This window comes from Tenebrio molitor, chromosome 3 (genome assembly GCF_963966145.1).
Source record: "Tenebrio molitor chromosome 3, icTenMoli1.1, whole genome shotgun sequence".
NCBI classification, from domain to species: domain Eukaryota; kingdom Metazoa; phylum Arthropoda; class Insecta; order Coleoptera; family Tenebrionidae; genus Tenebrio; species Tenebrio molitor.
Window position 1 is genome coordinate 17566646 of NC_091048.1, and position 21070 is coordinate 17587715.

The window sequence follows — 21070 nt, forward strand, 5'->3', positions numbered from 1 at the left end:
CTTCCATTAACTGATTAAAATAAAACATTTTGCTGGGATTAAAACCGGCTTGTTCTATAGTAGGGCTTCCTCGGAAGATTTTATTGTACTATCATATGTAATCGTTTTTTCATCAGTCATTTTAAGCACGAAAATCGATGGGTGAATTGATGTCACGGATTTGAATTGAAATTGCCACATGTTGGCATAACTTCCATACAATATCTTCAGTAATCAGTAATCACGCAGTGGCAGTGGAAGGCGATGACAGAATAAATCTAAACAAGATGTGACAAGTGAAGACGCTGCTGATTGGTCGTCACCTCGACGACAAAAGTGAAATAAGCATTAAAACTGAACTGTTTCGTTTTCAGAAACACGAACGCAGTTGAAATTGATCAACTATGAAGTCCACGAATTTTTATTGAATTAAATAAAATTTCAGTACAATATTAGGAAGTAAAATCGTTTAAAAAGAAAATCAAAAATTAAAAAAAGAAAAATATTTACAGTTGATGTGTAATATTAAATTTCAAGTGAATTGGTATTAGTTGGATTTGTAAATTGCTTTGATGAAGGTTTTAAAAATTAAACGAGAAGATAAATGACTGCAAACACAATTTACAGATACAGACTAGGAATTGACCTCACAAGAAATGCAAATGAATGCACGTTCCACTTTCACGTCTCACCTTGACATTGTATTCTTTTCAAATTTCTGGGTCAAAGACTTGTTCAGATCTGGATTGAAATCTGTATCGATTAACAAAATTAGGTTAAAAACGACATTGAGGGAGCAGCAAAGAAAGAAAAACATGTCATCTTCTATTTAACCCGGCACTTATTCAAACTTATTCATACAAACTGTTCCGGTACTGTGGCGATCGTGTGGGAATGTTTTTATCCAGTTAGAATTTTAATTGTGTTGAAAAACAATGTCGTAAAAGTAATCTATCCGGTAAAAATGTGAGAAAGAAAAATTTTTATATTCTGAGCGGTTTCCACATTTACCATTCAATCTTCTTGTCAAAGACAAAAAACAAACACGCAGTGATTACTTTTGGGCCGTTGGAATAAAGGGAAGTACAAAAAATCCCCTACTAGTTCAGAATGTCGAGAGTTACATACTCGAAATTGAGGCTCGTTACGTTTTATTAGTTCTCTTACTTTCATATAGCCTAAAGACATGGAATCCATCCCTTTTCAACAAGTTTTGAAGTTTGATTTGGCTTGGAGTGAAGTCTATATTAGTGTTTGCGAACGTTGTGGTTATATGTTGACTTTCAACTTGGAACTTGATATCGTCCTTTCCACCCCCACATCATACAACGCCGTTTAGACGCCTGCTCGATCTCGTCAAACATAAAAATAATAAACAACTATGTGACAGCGTGACATCTAGAATATCCCTTCAAAATTTCAGTATATTTATCAAAATTCTCAGTGTATTCAAATTAAGAGTAAAATCGAACAATGTTCGTATGTACTACCGAAAAAGAGGCGAAAAAGCGTACGCAGAAATTGGGCGATCTTAAGCAACTCGTCGAAGCCATCGAAGAGAAAATGATGATCCCTTGTTCGTTGGTGTGTTGTCCGCGTTGTGCACCGCCTTGTCTTCCCCTCCAGGAACTGTGCCCAGAAGAGCCTCCGGCGCCCCCGCAACCCCCCGACGTGATGGTTTGTTATAAGATGGAAAAAATTGAAAAACGAAAGAACGGCAGGCCCGCCAAGAGAAACAATAGGCCGAGGAGAACAACACGTGCCAAATCACGGGAATTAAGGGCTAGTATACTGTACATAGGGTGTGATTGTGAGAAACGGAACGGTCTTCAAGATGACTGCAGAAGGACGGGCTGTCATGGTTCACCGGAGTGCCTAACTAAACCGGAACCCATCTGTGGGCCCAGCGAGTTTAGCAATGGTAAACATTTGGGAAAGAAATTTGGAACGGCTGAAGAAAAAGCAGACGACAATGACAATTGTGAAGACGAGGGGAACGGGAGGGTTACCGTTTATTATAACTGTTATCCTGCGGTCGTTAAGTGTTAAAACTGTATTTCTTGTAGTCCAATGCTAAGTAAATAAACCAGTTCGTTTGTCGGCTAATTATTAAAAATGTGACATCAATTGTTTTAATTAAACTTACGACATATATTTCTGTTGCCTTTACACATCAACGGCCATGTAACGGTTATACCGTGCGATCAACAATTATTTAGATCAAAGAAGGCGTTGTAATCTTGGCCGTAGGTCGACAGGGATGGAAGTATTTCTGGTTGCACATACCCGTTTCAATTTAGATTTGGAATTTTTTGCCGAAACTCGGCCTAACAGCTACGTTATTGAAAACACCATTACGAAAGTAAGATTAATCTTTTATGTTCTGAAGTAAAAACCATTCTTACGTTAAAATTTGATCCATAATGACAGTTGTTTGACGTTTCTTAGCTGAGTTAGCAAAGAACTTAATGTAACTTAAAAAGATAGAGTTTTACTTACCAGAAAGATTTTTTTAAATATCCAAATTTATCATACTCCAGCAAATTGTACATATTTAATAGTTTTCATATTTGTTTTCTAAATGAGCTAATAACATTTATGCCCGAGTTTATTGTAAATTGGAAAAAAAGCAAATTTAATATGAGATATGTATCTTAAATTTTTATATCTCACCCAGTATCTTACCAATAATGTTTTTGTTTATGAGTAAATACTTTCTATATTTGCAAATTTGCAAAAGTTATCTGATCCAGACAAAAATAAAATATTTACAAAAAATCTGAATTTTATTAATATGTAATTGCAAGATGTGTTAAAAGGTTAAAACATTTTTTGGTAACATGGTTAGAGGTAATTCAAAAAAATATATGTATGTAGTTACAATCAGACATTATTTTAAAATGCGGGACATTGAGACCAGCGTTATTTATTATCATTACCGATGTTTCTATCAAGTAACGATGATTCTTTTGAAAGCAGTATTTTTTATTTTTACTATGGACCTACTTTTTAAACATATTTTTATTCTAATAGAGTTTTAATTTTGACACATTTCTTTATTTTTATAATAATAAAATAATTAACAATTTATCTTAATGAGTTGATCGACCACTTTGCTATAATAATAAAAATGTATTTAATATTGGTTGGTAGGTTTGTGTAAAACTTCAATACCTAATATTGTATTCATTCGTTAGCTATAAGCTATAGGTACCAAATCGGGGAAGTATAAGAAGGGCTTCTTGGTTGGTTTTATTGAACATTTTTTACAAATTGCGTTTTTACCTGCACAGACGAAGAGAAGAATAACTAACAAAGGTTGAAGCATCATGACTGTTAATATTACTATTATTGAAAATCCGGTGGAGTGAGATCGGCGCGGCGGTCACAAACTTCACAAACTCTACATTCACAAACGCACTATACAAACGAACAAAAAACAAACAATAATAATTGAAAGAATCACTTAAAACATTACATGTCAGTACCGGAGGTACCTGCGGCCAGGCTAGCGTTTGTAACGCGGGAAACGGACTGTCCTTTGAGCTGGCGGCGGCGGCGGCTTTCACCGGGAACGGGGCGGGAAATACCGTAGGCGTTCCGTCTGCAACTTACGCCCACATCCCTGCTACAGTTGCAAACAGGAAGGAACAGCAGCAGGAGCGCCGCACGCCGATCAAAACTCCGGACGATTCCGGGGGCCTCGGAAAAATCATCAGAAATTAACGCTTTTTTTCACCTTATTTACCTCATCTCGTGCTGATTTCTGAGCTGAGTTTACATCACCTCGGTTGAAATTCCCCGGCGGGATTTTTAGCCAGGACCGGAGTTACGCGTCCTTTTCTAATTACTTATTCCGGGCACATAAGGGGCCGTTCCGGTTTGCAAGCAGAATGCTGCAGTAGAGATCCATGTCTTGTTTGCCGATGCAACATTTGACAAGTGGTTGGTATAGCCAGGATCAATACTGAATTTTATGGCTTTGATAAATGTATTTATGTAAGTTCTTGCGATTTATTAAATCTTTTTCAACATTATAGAAGGCATTTTGGACCGTGCTGAACCTAACGTTTCCCCTTTTGCCATGTATTAGTATTTCTTTCCTTTTATGCTTTATTTTTACTGTTAGAGAAATATAATACTGCTACAGATATTGCAGTTATCTAACATAAAAATATTCTCTTTTAAATAGAGCCCAACTTTCTAGAAGTACATAATTTACTTCCTCATATGTGTTGGCCGATATTAATGTTATTTGCTGTTTCTACAGTCACCACAAGTAAATTTTCCTAAAAAAACATTCCATTATTAATAAAAATTAATAAACATAAAAAACTATACTTGCTTTTATTTATCTTTAATTTTTACTTAAAGACGTTTTGTTTTCTTCTTTTAATTAATTTTTTCTTAACAGGAACTGTGCTAAGCACCGAAAGCTTTTTATTTTTTTTTCCATCTTGTTGGATATTTTGATCCCGAAAATAAAAAATTGGTTATTGTTGGCTTAGATACGTCGAATTGATAGATACATATTTAATATCTTACAAAGAGTGATTTTCCGCATTTTAAACAGAAAATTGACACTGACAATTTATCAAGTTTACACAAATATTTGCATATAACACAATTATCAGAAGTCGACATGTCAGTTAAGCAACATAGCTGATAAAACGTCATTTTGACTAGTCAATACAAATACAGCGTGTTCAAAAAATTTGTAATCAAATGCCTTGGTCCCTTGGTGCTTGATTTGTTTCCGTTAACATAGGTACAGTCGATGGACAAATAAAACTGGGACAAAAATGACAATCACATAAGTCAAAATTTACAAATTTGCATCGTATAATTACGGCTTTATCAACTTTGGTATGACATATTATACAGACACTGACAAATATATTGACAATTCAATGGTCTGATTTACATAGATTAAATCTTAAGTGTCCCAGTTTTATTTGTCCACCGACCGTACATATAGCATAGTTTTATCATTTTATCAGTGGTCAAATCCTAGATGTTAGACGTTATTTTTTTTTTTCACGAATAAGCAGTGGTGTGAATTATTTCCTTTGGAAAACTATCGCGCGTTCAAATGAAATCCTGGGCTGGGAAGGCGTTGTTGTGCTTTTTTAAAGCGTAGATTAATTAAAGCATGTTGACAGCTAACCTAAAATTTATAGCCAACATTTTTTTCTTTTTTTTCTTTCTTTGCAATGTTTTACATTAAAAATAGAATAACTTAACGGTTCCTCTTCTCGAAGCAAATATCTAAGGGCACCAATTGCTGAAAACAAACATGTTCAATTATGTCTCTGTTAAACATAAACAAATGTCATTCGTGTCAAACGGCGGCAAATTTAAACTTTACATTGTTCTAAATGGTTTAATTTTTCCAATGCCTACTCAGACTAGGATTTCATTTAAACGCGCGATATAACTAACCAATGAGAGTTTCCGTGGTTTTCTTAGTGCTATATTATGGACTTGTCAAAGCATACCAATAAAAAAGCCGAAATGAGTTTGGAAAATAGAGAGAAAACCACGTACTTCATACAAAATATTTTGAACACTCGTTACAAAATATTGATGTGGGAAATCGTACTTGACGTCCACGTTCCAAATCATTTTTGAAAATAATTTTTAATATGAAAAATTTCAATGGAATTTGACAAAAAATCAAATCGGTACAAGTTATCGTGAACAAAAGACAGACAAACACGCATAGCTGCCATGCGGAAAACTTTTTTTTTACGTTGTGATCTTATCTCTGCAGCAAAATGTTGCTGCGTTCACTTCTAATTTCGCTAGACATGTTAACGTCACAATTTAGCAACAAAATAAGGAAATTCTTTTTTGCCTCCATTCCACCCTCCACTTAACCCTTAATAGTTCAAGTATCTGTAACCACAGATACTGAGAAGTACAGTGCTACCTGAAAATTTCTAAATGATAAGCCAACCCCCTTATTGAGATTATACTCGTAAACGCTGCAATTTACATCAGGTTATTAAGGGTCAAACTAACCACGCGCTGCAATTTGGTATTTAGGATTTGAAAACCTTCGACCATCGCTGCAATTTTCAAGTCCGGTGGTTACAAAAAAGAAGCGACTTCAACCGTTTCTACAGAGATACACAAAGGCGATTTTCGACCGCTTGAAGATACAAGTATTTTCCCCTTTTAAACACCAGCTTGTTATTTCTTAAGATATATAAAATTAACTTATCATCTGGCAGATTCTGTGGATAATAAATATGTAACTTTGCGTTCGCAATTTTGTAATTAATGATTAACAAAAAATTGAACATTTTTTGATAAGAAATATAAAAAGTAATCACGTTTTAGTGCTCCGCATGGTTATAAAAAAAAAACAAATAACCACCATTTTGCACTCCAATAACATACTTATCATAACAGGACTTTGAACACTTAAAATGCATAATGTAGATAATCGATATTCAAAATTTCTGTTATTTTTTATCGTCATTATCAATAAAAATCGTTAAAACGAACAATCTCGTTTCTAGGTGTGGTCACGAAAGAGGCTAAAGAACTGCACACGACCGCTTAACAGTAAAAATGAATCGGTCAATAAAATCGATTTGTTCAAATCACCTGTGCAGTTCTGCAGCCTCAAATGCATCGATAAGGAAAAAAATGAAGCCGGCACGAATGACGAAGATCATTGAACGGTTAGAATGTTAGTGGGTCAGTTTTCAATGATAGTCTCGTTTACCTGCCGTCCTCCCCTAAGGACTATTGAGCTAAATTAAAAAACGGGCCTTCGTTTGAGTCCTTATGAACTCTTAACGCCTTCACAAGAAATTTGCGTTTTAATTATCACCTAGTTGTAATGGGAGATTTCGTTTTTTAGGTGACGTTTCTAATTTCCTTTCTCAGGAATGGTGTAATTTTTATTATTGTTTTGCCCAGCTCGCTGTTGGTATTCACACAAACTTTCTTCAACAACAAGTAGGAGCACTTAATTGAAGAACTTCAATTAAAGGTTGTTCGGTCTTGATTGCATAAGAATTAGTGACGCAATTTGCGACAATTTTACTAACAAAGTACCCACCTATTTTTGTTTTAGTTTCGACAACTTCCTTGCGGATAACATCTTGTACTTAATGCAAGAGCTTTAAATTTTCTTCAACATAATTTACTTTGATGTGTTCTCTTGTGAGATTACTATTTTATACATAAAGGAACAATGAGGAAGACTCGTGTCAACATCAAAGAGATTCTACTCGAGCTTTAAAAACATGTATGTGACTGTGTTTAACACAACACAACCAAGAAATCAGTTCAGTTGGTTTCAATCTTTCTTGTTGTGCTCGTAGGTATACTAATGTGTCCCTTCCGAGCACAAATTTTCAATCGTACCTACTTTCTTTAAATTGTTTTGCGGAAACCTGAAAAGTCAATTGTTAAAACGTTTATATAAAGGTAAATCAACAATTCTTAAAATGAAAGCAAAGCGACTAATTTAGGGAAAGTGAGGATAGGCAGTACTAATCTTTAAAAGGAGTTTGACTCAACTGCGGTTTAAATACCTTTGCGATAAAAATTATTGTCTTATTCCGAGAGAATAAGTTCTTAAATGTAAGTGGTTTGGCAAAATCTAAAATTATTTTAAAGACATTTTTGTTTTATTTTGTTTAAAATAAACTTGTGACGTGATCAAAATAAACAAGTTAATTCGCTTTGTGTTGAAATTGTGTCGACGAAAAATGGTTTAGTGAGTCGTAGAGTCGAAGAGAGATCGTGATTTGCAAGCAGGAAAAATAAAACCGCAATACCGGAACCAAGGGGAACATAAATTTTTATTAGAGACAAATAAAGTGCATTTATTTTATTTGTTTAATTTTTTTTTTCTTAAAAAATCAATTGACTTAAATAAAACATTTTCTAGTTCGTTGCATTTTTATTGATATTAATTTTTTTTTGAATATACAGGGTGTTTATAAATGTCTGTGATCGCGGTTTGCCATGAAATTAGATTCATACAAATGGTAACCAGTACTATCGGGCGTTCAAATAAACATATGTATGTATATTTAGAGTAGGCGTAGGCGACATTCTAATTCTGTTAACAGTGTAAAGTAATTTTTGTAGGTAACCAATTATTCTCAGGAGTGACACAGGTTACATAGTAAACTTTTTCCCAATTTCATATTGTCATATTCCGTGGAGGGGGAATAGGGAGAATGCAGTACAAAAATTAAAAATATTTTCTAACCTAATTTTATTTCGTTAAAATGTCAGACGTTTCTTGTGTCATTTTCTACGCTGGAAAAATGTTGCAAACAATTGAATTTCCATAGGTTGCTCTAAATATAAATTTATTTGAAGACCCTTTATAATAATTTTGAGGTTAAGTGTAATCTGACAACAGATGCCAGTGCAAAATGTTAATGCCATCAATGTTTTACCCTTTTACCAATAAAGTGATGGCCGTAGTATAAGTGGTAGGTAAACGTGAAATAGACTTATCCATTTCAGGCAGATTTGATTTCAGTCAAGTCTGTCTTAAGCCAGGTTGAAAAAGAATGAAGGTTAGAGGAGGAACCATCTCTAAAAAAAAAAAAACAGGATTCATCTGGTCCGGATGATTGCACCCTAGAAGGGCTTAGGGTTACTAGAACATACAAGGGTAGGCGGGACTCTAAAGTTCTAGAAAGACAACCAAACTAAGGGAAGAAACCCCTAAAAAAATAATTTCGCTCTTCAGGCTAGGGGTTGAGCCATCAGGACACTGAAAAATATCAATAGCTAAAATTCAATAATCCTCAAAACCAGGACGCATCAAAACGAAAACAGGGCCTGAACGATAAATGGTTTATGAATTTTAGTTGTTGGAATTGGAATGTTCATGGAATACCGATCAAGCAAGAGACAAGTTTTCCAAGAACGAAATGAGTGAAGTACATGGGAGGCCCTGTTCAGTCGAACTCAAAAGAAGATATCCAATAGATTTAGCCGTTCTGAGTGAGAACAAGCAAAAAGGAACGAACGCGTACAGCGAAAATTTATGGTTTTGTGTATAGCGGTATAGACAAACACAAAAGTAAAAGGTGGAGTGGCCAAAGTAGTTAAAACAATTATTGAAGAAGGGTAGATGTTTGGAATGAGAAAGGGACACGCCTGCTAAAAAAAGAATAAAGAACCATAATTCCTTTCATTTTCATCGAGTTGCTGAATGAAATTTTGTAGAATTTGTTCTCTATACCTTTGTTCATTAATGGTATTATTAAAAAATATTGGTCCAATTAACCTTCTTCTGGAAACCGCTATCCACCAAATACCTATTTTTTGGGGATGTAGTGGAGCTTCCAAATATGCATGAGGATTATCGGTGCTCCATATACGAAAATTTTGAGAATTTACATAACCTGATAACATAAACCAGGCTTCATCAAAATCTTGAGGTTTCAATTCCTGATAAACGTTAATTTTATAAGCATGCATTTTAAAATTCTTTTTAACATCTTTATGGCAAGTGCTGAGAGAAACGTTAGACTGAAGTGCCAATCTCCGCAAAGAAATGTTTGGATTATCTTCAATTCTTTCGCGGATATCTTCCACAATGTCTTGAGTAACTGGTGGCCTACCTGAAGACTTGCTTTTTACGACGCTTCCAGTTTCCTGAAAGCGTTCTAAAGGTCGTCTGATTTTCTGACGTAGACAATGATCGTCATAATGGTAATCCGGAAATCTGATGCGGAATTGATCGAGACAAGGCTCGACAGAGTATGCCCAGACACTATCGTTATCTATACCGTTCATAAAAGAAGCCTCTAATAGTATATTATATACCAAGGTGGAGAAGTTCATGATTATAGCCAGAGCGCCAAGATTAGAGCCCGAGGCGCACCGAGGGTTGTAAGGCGGGAAGGCTATAAGGGACTTCTCCACTGTGGTTTATATACTATTATTAACCCAGGGAGAGAAATTCTACTTCTGGGGTCGGGTCGAGGGTCAATGATGACGCCTTCTGAGACTAGTAGTGAAAAAATAGCTATTTATGCACCAAGGGCGTTACAACGATAATTACGCCCAGAGAACGATGAATCCAACTCGAGGGCTTTAGCCCGAGAGATGGATATCGTTTGATGGGCGTAATCATTCGGTGAGGCCGTGGTGCATACAAGATTTTATTTTTCAGTACGTGTTCTTAAAAAAAAAATTGGCATCTTTGCAATTATGAATTGATGAGGGCGTTATGAATTCATTACGCCCGCTTATTCTTATTATGCCGTGTATTATGCCCCGGTTGTTATGGACATGTTTACGTATTTCGTATCCTAGGAGTTATCATGCAATTATTATACTAAAGTGAAAAATAAATGAATTTATTTTGTTCGAATTCCATCTTTCACAATCGGTCTACTTGACGTATAATTATTTTGACGTGCATTGCTAGTCAAGTTCACGATTTTGTAGAGAATTAGCTTTTTCAAACGCAACGTGATAACAGACATTTATAAACACGCTGTACGTTATTAAACTCTGAGAAAACAAATTTTCAGATAAAATTGTTTAAGAAAATAAAATTTCTGGGGGTTATAAATAAAACAAAAATCTTCTGTGGTATTTTCGCTTAAAACTGCTTATAATAAAAACTTGGAAGAAGAGTTCAAAAATTCAGTGGCGTAGCGTGGGCTTTCGCCGCCCGGGGCCGACCGGAAATTCGCCGCCTTCTCTGTTTTCATCATTAGTCAAGAAAATTAGTAAAACGTCAAATAAAGGATCTTTAAATTTTTTAATTAATTAAAAATAATGTACTCTTCGTGTTTTTTTCAAAGCAAAATCTTTTATACAATTGTCAATGTCAATATGTACGTCATGTTCGATTGCCAATATACCTAGCTAAATTGAATAGTCTCAAGTGGACATAGTCGATCTTAGATAATTTTTAATTAACTTTAGTTTAGAGAAGCTTCTCTCGCAACTGGCATTACTAATGGCAGCTGTTAAGAATATTCTCAACATTATGACAATGTTTGGTAAGCCAACGTAAATTTGAATTTCCAATGCCTACCGCGATGCCACTTATTCTGAATTATAATATAATTAATTAGAATCCTTCGTTCGTTTTTCGTTCGGAAAGGCTCGGCTTGGCGGGCGCTGCGCGCTCCTTATCAGACTCGCGTCAGAGCGGGCGTCCGTGATTTGAAAAAGGATTTTCTAATTTTATATTTAAAAAATTACGGCGCTCGCCGCCCGTTTTCATGTGCCCCCCCTGTCCCCTCCTCCATGCTAGACCACTGTTCAAAATATCAAGTTGAAACATTTTAGTTCTTCATTATAAGCTGCATATTTTAAACAAAAAAAATTGTAATTAGTCTTTGACATTGAAAATTAAAGAAAATTTGCTTTTACCAACAGTTTTTTACGTTTATCTTCATAATTGGAATAACAAAAGAAAACTGTTTTTGGGATAGAAATTAATATTTTAATAGTTTTTGTAGTTAATTAGGTAAGAATTCTATAAATTTTTGTTCATTGTTTACTTGTATTTATTTGTGCCCAACTATAAATTTAATAAATCACAACTAACCTCGAACAATGGAGTTTTGCGAAACTTTAACAGTGTTCAGGTTGAAATCGATTGGAATCTCGACATAATTGCATTAACATTTTTGTCTCAGATTATTGGAAAGAATCCACCACTAAGAGCTCCTCCGGTGATTTTGAGACAGCCTGTATTTATGAAATCAAGTAAAAATCTGAATTTTGAATTTTATACCATTTCCATAAAAATTACTCCTATGTACGCGTAATATTCACATGGCTGAATGTTCATATATTTCAATATCAGCAACGTCTACAACGCACATTTTTGAAACGACAGAGGTTATACAAAATAAATTGGAATTAAATATTTTTGTGTGCAACCGTACGCGAAACGAGCACTTCGCGTACCGAAAACAGTCCGTGAAAGCCAATGCTTTTAACGAAAATGTCATTTTAATATATGATACAAATTAGTTTCTATGTAAGACAAGCGTTTGGGTATGCAATTAGAAACCGCCGAATTTATAATAACACATACGTACTTTATAACTCTGGAGGAGTACCTGCACGAAACTGAAACATCACTTTTATTACAATTCTCTTCCAACATTTTTACGATTATGTATACTGTAATTGTGAGTAAAAGCATAAAATGAAACATTAAAGAAGTTGCTCGAAATACCTGCCATGGTTTGCAATGCAAGTTTCAGCACAACGGCGACTTGCCTAAGAAATCTGAAGTCGATTCAGAATGCCTCAGTTTTCACGAATTTACTGAGCGGCATTTTCAACGCACCATCGTGAAGGTACCATATTTTTCGTCGAATTGTTAGCTAGGAATTTCCTCGACTAATTCTGGCAAAACTTCGTTTAAAAATTGAGGATGACCATCTACATTCAACAATCTCAACCCACACGTTAATTAAAATGACCGCTAGAAGTGACACTCTTAAATTTCGTGAGAAATGTCTTTTTCTACACCTAAAATGCGATCTTCTTCAAAATCCTTTGAGGCAACCTTTCACCCTAGATTTGCCGTGCTAGTTCTGACGGTTGGTGAAAGAAAGACATTTGTGATTTTAATTGAGGTTAAGATTGATGTTCTTGACAAAGTGACTTATTTTGAATTAAATAACAACAAAAAAGGTATACTAGGTTTTTTTGACCGATTTTTTCATAAAATTCAGTGGCTCCCAAACTTTTTTTGAAAAACTTTAGCCCCTTTTTCTCGAAAAATATCAACATTTGTATAAGGCATTATTAGCTCAATCGTTACCTTTTGTGGAGTTCTATCACAGGTTAAAATGTCTACACAACTTTCAAAGTCACCCTGTATATAAAGTAAAAATCTTGTTTGTATTTTTACGTCTGATATTTTTATTTTATAAAATTTGCAATGACAATTTTTGACTGTTATTTCTTTATTTGTTTGATCATGTAGTGACAGCAATACTATATCTTCCGCAAAACTCACCAGACACACGTAGCGTTGTTTTCATCTTTCAAGAGATTAGGATAATTATATAATTTAAAAGAAAGTTAAGTGTGTAAACAGCTTAGGTACGTGCTGCAAGATTACAAGAACACTTCATTCTTTCATTGTTGGTTTGCACACAGAAACTGGACGTTCATTTCTTCCGATTTGACGACGTCCCGTTGCCATGATACCGCATACAAGACCGATTAACTAAAATTGTCAAATATTACAACGCGAAAACAGTTTAAACTGCTGAAATCAATGAGATCGAAAATCGATTCGGTTCGACTTAAAACCTGAAGGTTGCAATTTGCGACTCATTAATTAATTAATATTCGCAATGGCAGTTACGAGAAATCGGTTTGAGTAGAGCAAAGCAAGAAACCGAACGGAGTTTCCAACTTGCAACTCTAACGTGATTAGTGCACTGACTGTTTCCCTTGACAGGCGTAACATGTCATTAACGCCCCACCGGGACGCCATTGATACGCTTTGACGGTCTCCCAAAACTAAGGGTTGGTTTGCGCCACTTTCCTTAATTTTGTTAGACAGCATCCAACTCGGTTATGTTTATGGATAATCGACAAGGATTGCGAACGGCTTTCTGGTACGCCGTATTTGGATAATTTAGTTTTTGTGTAATATTTTAGAAATTGATGATCGACTGAAAAGACGACATCTTATGGGAATTGTCCGCTAAAGCGTCATTAATTTATCACGAGTCGATTAGGTGTATGGTTCATTAAGATATTCAACATCATGGTTGGTGTAAATGCAGCTTTACACCCTAGTTTAAGGCTTTTGTCAACCCCGCGTCGCATTAGTCTATTAGAATGGGGGACAACCCTATCATTTAGTAATCTTTGGTAATCGGCTATGCATTAAAACATTACGTTAATAGCCGTGCAGCCATGTAAATTACTCTATTGATTTGCCAAACCGCGCTGGATCACAAACGCTTCGCCCTCAAATATTTATTTTTAGTTGATCAACAAAAAAAGTGCTGCAATTTTATTTCAACAACAAATCCTAATACATAAATATTCTAATCGATTTTCGATTATTAAGCTTTGCTCAAATGTCAAACGTTGTGTAAAATATTTTGAATCATTGGCAAAATGTTTTCATTTAGAAAATCCGGTTTCATTTCATTCCAATTATTTTATGAAGCTTTGCAATGGTAAATACGTACATCCTATTTTGACGGAGATGAGCGAAAATTTTAAATGAAAGTAGAGACTTTATTATAAGAGTTCATTGATTCCCATCGTACAATTTTGATAATATTATTTAAAAATTAGAATTTATTCGATGATGTTTTTAAAATTTCTTTTTTTAAACATCGAATAAATTACATATAATTTTTAAATAATATTTTCAAAATTAGAATTTATTCGATGATGTTTTATTGTTTAAAGCACAATTTTGTACTTACTTTTTCTTACAAATAAACAAAGTAAAAACAACGTAAATATTTTTTTCATTTTCCCTCATGTTGCTTTTAATTATTTTTTTAATAAATCACCGGTATCTTGAAGGCTTAATAAAAAGTTAATTACCATATGTTACTATCGGGTGTTTTTTTTTAACTTCACCTCAAATGCTCCTACACACGGACGTGGTACATGGATGCCTTGAGACATGCATGTGCATACGTGAACGCGTAAAGGCCCCTGCACACGGACGTGGAGCCTTGAGACACACATGTGCATTTGTGAACGAGTAAACAACGTCGTCAATATGGACGCTTAATAAAGCTACGTTGTTGAATGCACAATCAGAAGAACACAGTACACAGAACACCGCGATGATGTTTCTGTTCTGTCTTCGCCAGAAATTTTGCTCGTACGCTGATGTATCTACGTGCATGTATCAAGACATCCACGTCCGTGTGTAAAGGCCTCTACACACGGACGTGGATGCCTTGAGACATGCATGTGCGTAAACAACGTCGTCAGTGTGGACGCAAAATAAAGCCACGTTGCTGAATGCACAATCAGAAGAACAAAGAACACCGCGGTAATGTTCGTGCGCTGATGTATCCACGTGCATGTGTCATGTGTCAAGACATCCACGTCCGTGTGTAACCCGCTATAGTGGCGTTGAAGAGTTAATTGTGAACGCACAATACGGATTACGGATCAGCTGTTTAAATCGTACGTTTTTAAAGGAGCGCGAGTGGTGCGTTCACAGTCGACTCTTCAACGCCTAATTTGACGTGAAATAAAAAAAAAAGACCCGATACATATAAATTAATGTATTAAAAGTTAAAAACATATACAGGCTGATACACATAACTTTCGGAAATTGACGAAATTTAAATGCAGCCAGTAATACGTTTTTCATTCATAACTTGATCCAAAAACATGAATAATTTAAAACTTTTATATGGTTTGGACATCCTTCATGAAAGTCTCAATTATAAAAATTTAAAAATGGCAGTATTGGACAATATTTTTTTCATTTAAGAAATTGACTCCTCATATATCAATATCATATCGAATTAACAAAAAATATTTCAGTACTTATTGTAAAAAAAAAGAATTGTCAAGCGATTGCCAATAATGCCCGAAGTGTCCAGATTTATTTGTAAATAAATGTATCAAGTTATAACTGCATAACGTATTAGGTACTGGCTGCATTTAAAATTCGTTAGGGTCGGAAAGTTATGTGAATCAGTCTATATCTGCACAAGTATTTCACGAGTGACAACGGACGGACGGAATTGAAAATACCGAGCGATCATTTAAAAAATAAATCGAGTTTGCTTTGGAGCCTATGCTATAGCATGGGTTACCATAGGTAACACGCCGACGGGATTTATTTTTTAATTGATCGCACCGTACAACCCACAATACATTTTCAAAGTTAACGTGGACATTTGTTTTTTGATTTAAAAAACATAAAACATAGTTAACCGGGAGCTTTCGTAAATCTTGACATATTAAACATCATTCGCTTGGTTCTGCAACGGCAGAAGCATTTTTAATACATTTGCGTTATGTCTATTTTTTCATCGTTCATAGTACCGGGTGATCAAGAAGGATTGTTTAAGTTGGTAGTACAATTAAGAAATTTTTTTTAATTCGGTTATTTATAACACTGCAACTGGATATGTTTTGTTGGTTTATTTGACAAATATCTGATATAGGTACAGCATTAACAACGACAAGCCACCAACAACCGGAAGTTACTCCTGTTATACGATTTAAAATACGATCCAGTGTTACCAACTTAAACAGTCCTTCTTGATCACCCCGTATATTAAAGAACGAGTTTTATAAGGGTTGATTTGGCGCCACGAGTCCCAGGTGTAGAAAATGACCCGTAGGGAGTTTTCTATGGGACGAGTCCGCCAATGCCCTTATAAAACGAGTTTTTTATGTTATTTTTTAGAATTTGCACCCTAGTTTTAATTTTTAAATAAAAAAATTAAATTTTCAAATTCTAGGGAATTTTGTATTAATTGGTAATTCAAGATAACGGATGCAACTACATCTGCAACAGACGTTAAAAAGTAGAGTTTGAACATCAACATTGGAAGTTTTTTGGTGTAATTGACAATAATAATACTCTGATAATACACTGAAATATTGATAAAAATTTTCTTAGAGATTTATTAAACTACGAGTGCTTTAAGATAGCCATAAACGACTCCCAAATTGAATACAATAATAGACCTATTAGAGACGCAAATTCTAAAAAATACATTTAAATCGTCGTATTTTAACCCTAAATGTCAGTTGTGACATATGTAATTTCATTTTAAAACAATACGATATTCGATATTTAAAATAGTCAACGTTAAGCATGGAAATGTATTATGGATGATTGCATTTTCAATTCCGCCGGGCTCATTATCACTCGTGAAATATCCTGTATATAGAACTTCATAAATTAAATTACATATTTTCAAATTGACAGTTTCGAGAAAACGGGTAATAAAATAACACTAATGTTTCGCCTTGAATATAGGCAACCTAATATACACCAGTAAATCATAATTCATGATAGTGTAAAAACTAGTAATTTTAGTGTGAAATAGTTGGTTGTCGAAGCGACGCTTGTCAGTCTGTCAAATGCCGCAGATGTCAAACAGGGACATAACCTAATTAATCGTGTATTTTTTGGTTTTTTTCATTAATAAATATTTTTCTTTGAAAATGTCTGGAATGTTATATGGTGGTGACGAAATCGGGGCTTTAGTATTCGACCCCGGCCATCACTCCCTACGTGTAGGTTATGCACAAGAGGACACTCCAAAAGCCGAGATTCCGGCTGTTGTCGGCGTTGCACCGGACGATACACTCAAAATAGAACCAGAAAGTAAACCAGATGAGAGCAATGTGTCTTCAACCGCACCGGGTATAAATTTTTTTAAGGCCAAGCTGTAAGATTTGAAAATATGTAATTGAAATCTTATAGCTTGGAAGTACTACATTGACACTACGTTTCTTCACACACCGAGGGCCAACATGGAACTGCACAGTTACATGAAAGACGGTATGATTGAAAATTGGGATTTGTTTGAGAAAATTATCGATTATTCATACGATAAGGTGAAGTATATATTCATCTCTGATACCTAACATATAACAATGCTTTTATAGATTATCCAGTCAGAGTCTCAGTATCATCCTGTCCTTTTTTCTGAGTGTCCTTGGAATCTGCGTCAAAAACGCGAAAAACTCACAGAAATCATGTTTGAAAAGTACAAAGTACCTGCTTTCTTTCTTGTAAAAAATGCAGCATTAGCAGCATTTGCTAATGGTCGTGCCACAGCGTTAGTTATCGACAGTGGAGCCACACACACATCAGCCGTACCTGTTCTAGATGGTTATGTAATGACCAATGCTGTTGTAAAATCACCATTAGGTGGTGACTACCTCATCTTGAAAGCAAGAGAAATGCTTGAACACATGGGAATTGACTTGACACCATCCGCATTAATAGCAAACAAAGAAGTTGTCCGAGACAAGGATAAACCAAAATATATGAAAAAGAAGTTATCTTTTCAGCCAAGTAACAGTTGGCTGGCATACATGATGAAAAAAACAGTACAAGATTTTCAACAAAATGTTATACAAGTGTCCGAGTCGCCATTTGATGAAAGAATTGCTGCAGGATTTCCAGCTGTTCAACATGAATTCCCCACAGGATATCGTCAAGATTTTGGTTCAGAACGATTTAAATTAGCTGAGGTCCTTTTTGACCATGCAATGTTGGGGGCAGGGCACATAGGTAACGAGTTTAATTTAATATTACTGGATTTAACAATGGAGTCTTTTGGCAGCTGCAACAAGTGCTGGGATGTGTGATGTGGATATAAGGCCAGCTTTGTACAGTTCCGTAGTTTTAACTGGTGGTAATTCTTTGGTTCAAGGATTTAGTGATAGGTTAAGTCGGGACTTGTCATCTAGGACTCCTGGTTCCTTAAGACTAAAAATGATTGCCGCTAATGGTACAGTAGAAAGACGATTTGGTTCGTGGGTTGGTGGTTCAATTCTTGCATCAATTGGAACATTCCAACAAATGTGGATGTCAATGCAAGAGTATCAAGAGGCTGGAAAAGCCCAAATTGACAGAAAGTGCCCTTAAACTGATGCAATTTTAAGTTCAAACATTTCCAATTTTATTTTATCTCTAACATCGTCTCAGTATTTTTTAGAATTTTTAAATTCAGTATGTAAGGAATTTGTAATAAAATTCAGAAGTAACAAGTTTTTTAAAAATATTATTTAAGAAAAATAAATAAATATAGACTTTAAACAAACGTTATTTACAATTCAGTCTTTACACTGCTCTGGTTTACATAAAGCAAAATTTCATCACAAAGGTCCTTCAAATTACTGAAAAATGTGGTGTCACTGGAATCGCCAGTGTTATCATCAGACTCGTTAGAACTTAATAGTTGGTAACGTTTCTTCAAACTTTCTAACAAATCCTTCTCATATTTTCTTCCACAATACTCCCTTAAAGAATGCATAGCAGTCAAACATTTTTCCAACGAATCGTGATCATCTTTGTCGGTTATAAGCAAACCCAGCAATAACCTGTTGAGTTTTTTGCACCAATCGTGTTCCAAAATGTATTTGGTCAAGCTAAATGATGTATAGTACTTGCTTAACTTTTCATCAAACGCCGCCCACTTATGCTCTACTATCAAATCAGAAATCATTGTGACAATTCTGATTTGGATTTTAATATTGTCAGTATCAAAAAATTTCGACAACACCGTCAAACCCCCACTTTCGACAAATTTTTGTTGAGCCACCGGAAACGACCTCAACAGAGCACCCAACGCGGTTAAAGCTCTGCTCTTGATCCCCGAATCGGAACCGAAATTAATTAGGCGCAACAGAATTCCAACACCACCAGTTTCGAGGGCGTGAATTTTTGGACCGACGTTGTTTTGCATCAGAGATCCCATCAGTTTTAGCGTCTCTTTTTTTATTTCCGTATTACTTCTGTTTAGGTTTTTGTAGATGATTTCTTGGAAACCATTTTGTCTGACAAATTCGCGCGCGTTATCGTACTGGTGTGCCAAAAAGTCTAAATCTTCGAGAATTTTCAACACTTCCGCTTTGTCCACTTTACCTCCGGTAGTCACCTCTTTGTGTTTTTTTAACAAATCGGCAATTACCTCAGCATCGATTTTCGGAGTCAAATTCAGTTCACCTAGACTCTTTTTTATGTCATCATAACTGCGAAATTTTTCCTGGATGTTTTTTATTTCGTCGGGAGTGAAGAGGTCGTCGCCTTTAATGTTTTTAACGGCCTCTTCGAGAATGGATTTTGGGATGATCTTTTCGGAAAGTTTCTCGTCTTGACTGTCCTGCGGTACGGCAGTTAGCGCCTTGGTTTTGTCCTCGGGACTTTGATCGTCGTCTAGCAATTTCGCCTCGGTTAGTCCTGTTTCTAGGTTTATCCTAACGTGGAGTCCTTTTGGGATCTTTTGACCTGTCGTGAAAAAATAACAGTTTCGCTAGTTTACTCTCTGAGTTACTCCTAAGAGTCCAGGAAAATACTGCCAAAATCTGGAATGAACTGCGACCTTCATGAAATCTACAGGGCCACGTAATTAAAAAAAGTAAACGAAAAATAAAAGAATTGAAATAATTTTAATTCATAATCGTGATGATCAAATAATTGTTTTGTCAACTGAGTTACATTTTTTCGAAATTTTTCGCATACATCAAATTTTTCAATTCATTTGATACTTTGTTTAAAATTGCTGATTGGTTCATCTGCATTTTTCATGAAGATCAGGTGTACTCCCAATGTGTGAGGCAATATTTTGCTTGATTTTTTGTTAGTGTTAATTAATTATAACCAAGCACAAAATCATTGTTCCTTTTCAACTTTTCTACTTGAAACCTTGTTCTATGTGGCTGAGCAAACTATCCAACTACTTACAACTACAATATTGTTACGTGAAATAGTGCCTACGATATCTTTTCAAAAGCTACCAGTGTAAAAGCGTGCTTTAGATCCAAACCGCCCCATGAGTCGTGCGAAAGCGTTAGTTCTTTGTGAAACTGACTGTACAAACACGTTTGGTGAAAACATGCAAAATATATGTGCCGCAGACTATCAAATACTATAAATGGGAGCAAAGTGATAATTACAAATATAATCCTAAGATACTACGGCTTACCTTTTTTAACAGTTTGCCACTCTTTGGTAGGAACAAAAACATCGTTGTCTTCATTTTCATTACACTGAATTAAAATTATAAACAGAAATAATATGAAGACACTCGATTTTTTAAACATTATTGTTTGTTAGTGCTCACATGTAAAATAAAACATTTTTGCAACTGCGCTACTTTATAGGTTAGAGTCACAAACAGGTGACAGATCGAACTTGTGTCCATTTTATTGGTCCACGTTGGATGTTGTTTTGACTATTTCGTCGTTAATTACAAATTGTCAGGCAAATTTCTGAAACTGAATACGAATGCAACGAAAAATCCAGCAGTGCCTGTTTTATTTCGATAATTCATTTTATTAGTGCCCCTAAAAATCTTCATCAATTTTCGGAAATGATTTCAGATTTTGATTTGAATTTGAGCGTCGGACCGTCGACGATCTGCGC

The 21070-nt window shown here is 35.1% G+C and overlaps 3 protein-coding genes across 5 annotated transcripts in view; 2 read left to right on the forward strand and 1 right to left on the reverse strand.

Moving 5' to 3' along the window:
• The window catches only part of LOC138127432 (protein Skeletor, isoforms B/C), a 55783-nt gene extending 34912 nt beyond the window's left edge, over positions 1-20871 (reverse strand). Inside the window, exon 1 of one of the 3 annotated variants that reach the window (XM_069043504.1) lies at positions 20631-20871. In XM_069043504.1, coding sequence (XP_068899605.1) covers positions 20631-20748 — 118 coding nt within the window. In that variant the 5' untranslated portion in view covers positions 20749-20871. Of the gene's footprint in view, positions 1-3264; positions 3534-20630 lie in introns of those variants that run through there. The other 2 variants (XM_069043505.1, XM_069043506.1) reach the window with 2 other exon arrangements.
• On the forward strand, positions 1320-2100 carry LOC138127096 (uncharacterized). Its single transcript, XM_069042951.1, has one exon. The coding sequence runs from the start codon at positions 1453-1455 to the stop codon at positions 2026-2028; it is 576 nt and encodes a 191-aa protein (XP_068899052.1). The 5' UTR covers positions 1320-1452; the 3' UTR covers positions 2029-2100.
• Positions 17027-18746, forward strand: Bap55 (Brahma associated protein 55kD). Its single transcript, XM_069043507.1, has 4 exons — positions 17027-17338; positions 17399-17532; positions 17584-18214; positions 18267-18746. The coding sequence occupies exons 1-4, from the start codon at positions 17137-17139 to the stop codon at positions 18569-18571; spliced, it is 1272 nt and encodes a 423-aa protein (XP_068899608.1). The 5' UTR covers positions 17027-17136; the 3' UTR covers positions 18572-18746.
• Positions 20872-21070: the final 199 nt, after the last annotated feature.